The following is an 8,544-nucleotide window of genomic DNA, read 5'->3' as shown; positions in this document are numbered from 1 at the left end:
AAGAGGTACCAAAACACTAGAAATTACTGGGTGTGCCAACACCCACAAAAATCACTTTATTGATTTTGCATTAAATTATTTTTCTAAATCATACATTCTCTTCCCTCCCCACACCCTCCAAAATTGGTCTAGGAATTGATATAATTAAAACACCAAGTGCAAGTGGGTCTTTTTTTTTTAGGGCTGCCAACTCAGATTTGGGTTTTGTATTCCTGGAGGTTTCATTACACAAGCAAATCCGCCCTCCCCCTGCCCCCACACTCACTATTGGTCCTCCCCTCTAGGCTCACTGCTTTCCATGGCCAATTGGAAAGACCCAGATGTCCAACTAGGGGTGATCTCGACTATCTTGAGTAGTGAATCCAACCATTTTATTTAAAGCCCCTGACGTTTTTCCCCTTGGTCACCATCTGCAGCAGTGGCCCAGAAATTAATCTTCAATTCTTGGAAACCCCAGGTCTAATCTCGAGGGTTGGCAACCCCATAATTTCTGCAGCTTTAAATCCTCTGCCTCGTGCCACAAGATGGACCCCATTCTGAAAGCTTGTGCGAGATGGGGTGAGGGAAAGTCTCACTGCATAGACAACACGATACAGATGTTAAAAGGAACTTGTAGCTGTGCAATCCCCCCAGTAACAAAACAACAGAATCCATCTGACTCAGAGATCCCATAAATCAGACTAAAATGTGGAACGTGACCCAATGCGACACTTGAAGCCACCATCTTCTTTCCCCACCAACCCACAACCTTCCCACAAGCACCACAACGCATCACTGTTACCCGCGTGCTAAAGTATTTAAAATAGAATAAGTTAATGCTTGGAAAACCATTTCTCAGTTGAGCATACAAAAGAAAAATCAATAAAACATGGGTCTGTGAGGAGGTTAAGAAGTAGTGTATTCTCAGAACTGCAGTCTAATTTATTTAAGAGCCCATTTTGAACTTAAGAACTTTCAGCCCAGGATGTTCTATAATTGGATGGCACCTCCACAACATCAGCAAAGGGTCACGTGTTCTTTTATCCCTATTATAGGAGCTGTGGTCATTCTAGAGAAATATTTTAAAATAGGGTCCATCTTTTTCTCTGTTTTCGTACCGTCCCTTTTTAAGGAGCAAGAGGTTAGATTTCTAGGAGAGAGGCAGCTCAGGGCAGCCTCAATACGTTCCTTCATCCATGGTGGCAGGCGGAGGGTGGATTCCAGATTTCACAGTGTAAAGAGGGCATCTTCCATCTTTTCCTGCTTCTTCTTTTTGGTTGAGGTAACGGAGCCAGGGGTCTCTGTGGGAGGCGATGGGAGGGTCGGCAACCGTTCCGCTGCTTTGGCTCGTTCTTCCAGGAACTTATCGAATTCTAGGAGAAAAACGTGCTTTACCAGTTGTGCCAAGATCTATGTTCCTACAGCTTAGTACTTTAGATTAAGGAAGGCGGAGCAGTACTCCGAAAGCTCGTCATTCTAAATGAACCTGTTGGACTTTAACCTGGTGTTGTAAGACTTCTTACTGTTCTGAAGATAGAGGAGGAAATCTGCTCAAGCAGGAAATAAAAGGAGAAACGGCCAGCACTCCCATCAACAATCAGAAGCACGATTTACCTGCAGCATCTAAACTATTGAAACCAAACAGCATTCATGCACTGTTCTAATACAGTCAGTTTTTGAGTAATAAAGTTGTGCTGTTTAGAAGGAAGAAAGATTGAGATGATCTGTCAATGGCATGTCCAATATTCAGAAACGAAAACACTTTCATCTATGATTCAACATGTGAAAATATATTTCTATAAATTGATTTTTGTTTAGCAGTACACAAAGGAAAACAGAGCAAAGCAAAACAAGATTTACCTTCGCTTGTTACTCCTTCAGAATCCTCTCCAAATTCACCCTTCTAAAATTAAAGATAAGATCTATTAGTCATTCCTCTTGTGCTAAAGATATAATTCTGTGCTGTGTTTTTCTTCTATCCTGAGTGAGTGTCCACTAAACTTCAGTGAATTCTGAGTGCTCGTTCAGTGAGCGGGGTCAATGAGAAAGTACACTCCCTGCACAGTAGCTGCTGAAGTGGCCATCTACAGCAACGGGTCAGATACAAAACAACTCGGCTGTTAAAACTGCACCATCACCAATACAATGGAAAATGGGGGCAGACAATTAAACACTAACACCCCCAAAGAAACAAATACCTTTTCAGAGCCTGGCTCAAAGAACTGAATAAATCCATTCAGCTGTTTAATTCAGGTATTAAACAAACATTAAAAATCAAATCTACAATCATATTGGCCTCACAAACACCAATATACTTCAAAAGGTATGGAGGACAAAGCATCAAAATGATGTTGTTTCAAATCCTCTGCCTCAGAGCAGCTGCCCGATTGGAATCAGATAGAGAGATGGCTCTTTTCTTCCCCCAGATTCGACACACACCTATGGTGCATTACAGCAACATTGGCCTCAACTTGTCCCATTCTAACGCAGACGCTAAGGGCTTAAGATCCCCATTCTCCGAGTTTCCCACTTGGAGTTACCTTAATAAATAGACATTTTTTATGATAGCAATATCAAAGCATAATTATCAAATTTGGTTCATTATGACTTCTCCCTCTCAGAAATCTCAGTATGTAAAAATAAATGAAGTTACTTACCTGTGCGCTGATACCTTCTCAACTCTACAAGCTGCAACTATGCTACAGCACAGCAGACAATCTGACGAAAGGACTTTAAATACTAATATAGTCACTGGGAGATGTACATTTCTGATAATTATACCATAACTGCTGAACTGAGCATAACAAATTAGTACAATACTTGAGATGACTCAAACAACTGTACAGAGCTACAATACCAGATTTTACATAATCATAGTATCATTCTAGACAGAAGGTACTCTTTCAGTCCATTATCTCTGCACTTATTCTTTGAAACAGCTACTCTGTTTTCATTGGAGCAGGAAAGACTGAGGGGCAACCTGATTGAGGTGTTCAAGATTATGAGGAGCATGGACAGGATAGGGAGCAGCTGTTCCCCTTAGTTGAAGAGTCAGTTACAAAAGAACACTAGTTGAAAGTGAGGGGTGGGAGGTTTAGTGGGGATTTGAGGAAAAATGGTGGTGAGGGTCTAGAATGTGCTGCCTGGGCAGGTGGAGGAGGTGGGATGTCTCACGTCCTTTAAAAAGTGCCTGGATGAGTACTTGGCACGCCTTAACATTCAGGGCTATGGGCCAAGTGCTGGCAAGTGGGATGAGGTGGGCAGGTCAGGGCATTTCATGCGTCAGTGCAGACTCAATGGGCTGAAGGGCCTCTTCTGCACTATAGCATTCTGTGATTCAATTAGTCCCACTTCTCCAGCTCCTTTCTTTACAGCCTTATATATTTTTTTCTATTATAAAAACAGCATCTATAATGAAACCTCTAAATTAGAGGTACTTGAGGACTTGCATTAGCTATCTATTTTTTGCAGTGTCGCTGGATGTACTGTAAAAACATTCTCATCGATGTTGAAGAATCGGATTGGCACACCAGCATTCAGTTCCTTCCCCTTCTGTTCAACAGCCCCAACCACTCCAGCATTCAACCTCCCCCCGTCCCCTACCCTCTCCTCCCCTCCAACTCCAGCCTTTGGGTGGGTGGGCTCAGCTATTTTGTAGTCTTAATACCCATTTCATTTGAAACTGCTTTCACTTGGAGCAGAGTAACTTGAGTAATGAACTTCATTCCTCAGTTCCAGTTGCTGGCATCTGCACAGGTTCAGGATTTCAGGAGAATAGTTTGGAGGATCTGGTTGTCATGATCCACCCAGGAACTAACAGCATAGGTGGAATAAGACATGAGGTTCTACTGAGAGACACCGATTTAAAAACAAAATCTCACAGGTATAAGCTCTGAATTGCTATCTGAGCCATGGGCAAAACTGTCAAACAGATTAGGAGGTTAAGTGCTTGGGGAACAGAGTGATATGCATTTTCGTTCCCGGGCCAGTTGGAAAAGAGGGAGCTGTTCCATTGGCAAGAGTTTCACTTAAAAACAGGCTGGCTTTTGAGAAGGTGCCAGAGAAGAGGTTATTACGCTTAACTAGAGCTCCTACAGTTGGGAATCATATTAGCATGGACTGAGGATTGGTTAACAGATTGGAAATGGAAGGAACATAGAATATTTTAGCGTTGATAGGCTGTAACTAGTGAAGTACGTCAAGGATCAGTGCTTGGGCCTCAGCTATTTACAATCAATAATAACTTGGATGGGGGCAGGGCAGAGGTGTGGAACTGAGTGTATTGTAACCAAGCTAACAAAGCTGGTCAGGAAAATAAACTGTGAGAATGCCAGAGGCTACAAAGGAATATGGATATGTTGAGACACTGGGCAGGAATATAGCTGTTGGAACTTGATGAGGGAAAGTATGAAGTTATCTACTTTGGCAAGAAAAGCAGAACTTTAAATAATGAGAGATTGGGAAATGTTTACATTCAAAGGGACCCTGGGGTCTTTGTACACAAATCTCAAAGCAAATCAAACAATTAGGAAAGCCAATGATACCTTAGTTTTTATACATAGTGATTGGTGTTTAAGAATAAAGTTCCACAACTGATGAGACCACACCTGAAGTACTGTGTACAGTTTTGGTTTCAAGGTAATATATTCTGCCTTAGAGAGAATTCAAAGGAGGTTTGCTAGCCTTGGGATCAAAGGATTGTCCTACGATAATGGGATAGAACAGACTAGAACTATATTCCTTAGAATTTTGGAGAAAGAGGATCAAATTGAAACAAAATTCTTTAGGGGCCTGGTGGACTGGATGCTTGAGAACGTTTCAACTATCTAGAATTCGCAAATTAGACACTGTCTCAGAATAAGGGGTCGACCGAGACGAGAAGAAACTTCTTCAAAGAATTGGGTGTCTGGAATTCCTGACCCCAAAAAGTTGCAGGCACTCAGTCATCAAGTATAGTCAAGACAGAGGATAATGGATATTTAGTTATCAAGAGAATTAGTGGACAATGTGTGAAGATGAAGTTATAGAGTCATAGAGGTTTACAGCATGGAAACGGGCCCTTTGGCCCAACTTGTCCATGCCACCCTTTCTAAAAAAACCCCTAAGCTAATCCCAATTGCCCGCATTTGGCCCATATCCCTGTATACCCATGTAATCTGTCTAAATATTTTTTAAAAGGCAAAATTGTACCCACCTCGACCATTACCTCTGGCAGCTTGTTCCAGACACTCACTACCCCCTGAAATAATTGCCCCTCTGGACACTTTTGTATCTCTCCCCTTAAACCTATGCCCTCTAGTTTTAGACTCCCCTACCTTTGGGAAAAGATATTATTATCTAGCTGATTTGTGCCCCTCATTATTTTGTAGGCCTCTATAAGATCACCCTTTAGTCTTTTACGCTCCACAGAAAAAGAGTCCTAGTCTATCCAGCCTCTCCTTATAACTCAATCCATCAAGTCCCAGTAGCATCCCAGTAAACCTTTTCTGCACACTTTCTAGTTTAATAATATCCTTTCTATAAAAGGGTGACCAGAATTGCACAGTGTTCCAAGTCTGGCCTTACCAATGTCTTGTACAACTTCAACAAGACATTCCAACTCCCATATTCAATGTTCTGACTGATGAAACCAAGCATGCCGAATGCCTTCTTCACCACTGTGTCCACCTGTGGCTCCACTTTCAAGGAGCTATGAACATGTACCCCCAGATCTCTTTGTTCTGAAACTCTCCCAGTGCCCTACCATTAACTGAGTAAGTCCTGCCCTGGTTCGGTCTACCAAAATGCATCACCTCGCATTTGTCTATATTAAACTCCATCTGCCATTTGCCAGCCCACTGGCCCAATTGATCAAGATCGCGTTGCAATTGGAGATAACTTTCTTCACTGTCACTGTGCCAACAATCTTAGTGTCATTTGCAAACTTACTAACCATACCTCCTATATTCTCATCCAAAATCATTAATATCTGAAAGATTAACTAGGGATATGCAGTGTAATCTAGTTCTCCCAAGTAATTCCTGGGCATTCCCTAATTAACCCTCCCTTGGGTTTCAAAGCATAGGTTTTATACAGAAGCTATAAGACTCCACCTTCTATTGGAAGCCATTGGTCCATGAACCCCCAATTAATGTTGAATTGTTTAAGGCCAATAAACAGAAAAAAAACAAATTTTCTGCTTATAGTAGATAAACGTGCTTAATTTGGTCTTTGTCAGTTTTAACAGTAAAGCTTTGTTGTGTGATAAATGCTACCTCTGAATGAGCTCAAATGTGGCAGCTCAATGGTGTTTCTCAAAGTGATCTAAACAACTGTAAACCGTAACCCTAATGCAGAGCCTCCATTTAAACATTGTCTTGTCCCCAGTGAGATTTCATGGGCACTAGCTATCTTCAGATCTTGCCCAAGTAGCTAGTATTCAAGTGCAAGTTTAAGTAGTAATGGCTATTTTAGCAACAGGGAGAGTTGGAAGAATGATCCAGAGTCAAACACAGAACCTGTCCTCAACTAATACATGCATAAGAGCAGGGTTCACCACACTGTAATTGGGTTTGGAAATCTGGAACCACTGTGGCTGGGGCCAGGGGACTGAGATATTTGGGCCAGTTGTGCTACCACTGGGGCAATCAAGTAACTTAAGCATAGGCTAGGATCTGAACTGTGAACTTTTCCTGATGGCTTACTCCTGCTCCAATTGTTTATGGTTTTGTGTTTTTTTCTGGCCATAAGCATGGTTCAGTAGCTGCACCAGAGTCATGATCAGGTTCAGACCTTCCACTGTGCCTCGTTGAATGATCTGTGTGCCCCCTAGGTGAGCAGAAATTTGAGACACTGTCATCATGGAGATGAAGGGGTGGACAAAAGCAGAACAAGATTTGGTCTCTGACCAGGGTGAGAAATGCCTTTCTGCGATGAATCTTGGAATCCATAAAGCAGTTCTGCCAAAGCTCCAATAGTTCATTTCTGCACCTGTCAAATTCAAACTTCATTGGAGCTAAAACAAAGCAAATTAAAAATATACCCAAAATTCTCACCACATCTGTGGACAGCCACTCTTCAATGTCATCCATTAGATTTGTCTGAGTGACTGGAATCTGTTACACATAAATGGGAAGGGCAGGAGGAAGTTAAACAACAATCAAAACTAAATGATTTGAAAATAATAAAATTGGCCATTAACATTCACATGTAAGCAAGGTATGAAATTCTCTTTTTTAACTAGTGCTCCATATAGCAGGTTAATTATAACAACTTTCCATTAAAGAATTTGGAAGACGTCAATTTTTTAAAAATGAGATTCTAAAGAATTCTTTCTGGAGCAGCTGTATTTCCAGCAACTTTATACCTTGCTTTCCAAAAACAAACTAATAAAATTATAGTCAGCTTCACCACACAAACATACACATCACTGACTGGTTACAATTTTCCAAAATAAAAAGTAAATTTAAAATCAATTTTAAAAAAAAGCTGAGGAATAGGGTCAGCATGGTAAGAGAAGGTGATGATGGAACCATCTAAAATTTATTTCAAGACATCCATCCAAAAGGCTACAGGAAGGATTTAATTAATCTCACACTTATCCATATGGATTGCCTATTCATGCACCATCTTCTCTTTCCACTACTGGGTGTTCAACTCTGCGGAAGTAACACCTACCTCTTTTGTTGCAAATGGAGCAAAGCCAGAGCCTGCTGATTTGGTGTTCCCTCATCTCACCACCGATGATTGAAACTTACCTGAGGCAAGGATGGTCTGACTGCCCACTAAGCCTGGAGACAGCAGTCAGGGAGATCAGCTGCTGCAATTAGACTCCATGAGGAGATAGCAAGCCTGTACATCAGGACAATCTGGATCTGGACATTAGTGTGTTGTTCAGCCAAAGAACCAGCTGAACACTCCTCAACACAACCAGTCATAGACTCGCCCTCATATCCTCCTGGCCAATACCCAGCCATTTAAAAATGTGATTTTTTTTTGTACTGGTCAAGGTGAGAATACAAAGCTCTCAAGCTAAACACAGAGCTGATGGAAAATGTAATACTCTGATCCATCCACCTGTAAAGGAGGCTCACTAGATTTGATTCCAGAGATGAGGGGTTTGTCATATGAAGAGAGAGTGAACAGTTTAGGCTTTTGCTCTCTGGAATTAAGAAGAATGAGGGGAGATCAAATGGAGGTATCAAGATGCTAAAAAGGTACGGATAAAGTAGATGTGGAGTGGATGCTTCCTCTTGTGGAGCATTCTAGGACCAGAGGTCATAGTCTTAGGATAATGGTGGCAAATTTAAAAGTGTGTTCATAGAATCCCTACAGGCCATTTAACGCATTGAGTCTGCACTGACCACAATCCCACCCAGGCCCTTTTCCTGTAACCCCACATATTTATCTGCTAACCCCCCTGGCACTAGGGTCAACTTAGTATGGTCAATCAACCTAACCTGCACATCTTTGGACAGTGGGAGGAAACCCATGCAGACAAGGGGAGAATGTGCAAACTCCACACAGACAGTGACCCGAGGCCATGTCCCTGGTGCTGCAGGGCAGCATGCTAACCACTGTGCTACC

General features: G+C 41.8%; 1 protein-coding gene across 3 annotated transcripts in view; it reads right to left on the bottom strand.

The window, feature by feature from the left end:
* Positions 1 to 881: 881 nt before the first annotated feature.
* LOC145361753 (TOM1-like protein 2) overlaps positions 882 to 8,544 on the bottom strand; it is a 90,236-nt gene continuing 82,573 nt past the window's right edge. For 2 of the 3 annotated variants that reach the window (XM_080217687.1, XM_080217688.1), the window contains 3 exons: positions 7,014 to 7,073; positions 1,840 to 1,882; positions 882 to 1,352 (listed from right to left, as the gene is read on the bottom strand). In XM_080217687.1, the coding sequence (XP_080073813.1) occupies positions 1,207 to 1,352; positions 1,840 to 1,882; positions 7,014 to 7,073 (249 nt within the window). In that variant the 3' untranslated portion in view covers positions 882 to 1,206. The remainder of the gene's footprint in view (positions 1,353 to 1,839; positions 1,883 to 7,013; positions 7,074 to 8,544) is intronic. The other variant, XM_080217690.1, reaches the window with a different exon arrangement.

This window comes from Carcharhinus amblyrhynchos, chromosome 35, assembly GCF_965287045.1.
Source record: "Carcharhinus amblyrhynchos chromosome 35, sCarAmb.v2.hapA, whole genome shotgun sequence".
Lineage (NCBI taxonomy): Eukaryota > Metazoa > Chordata > Chondrichthyes > Carcharhiniformes > Carcharhinidae > Carcharhinus > Carcharhinus amblyrhynchos.
Note: the sequence above shows the minus strand (reverse complement) of the source record. Positions and strands in the feature narration are given on the sequence as shown.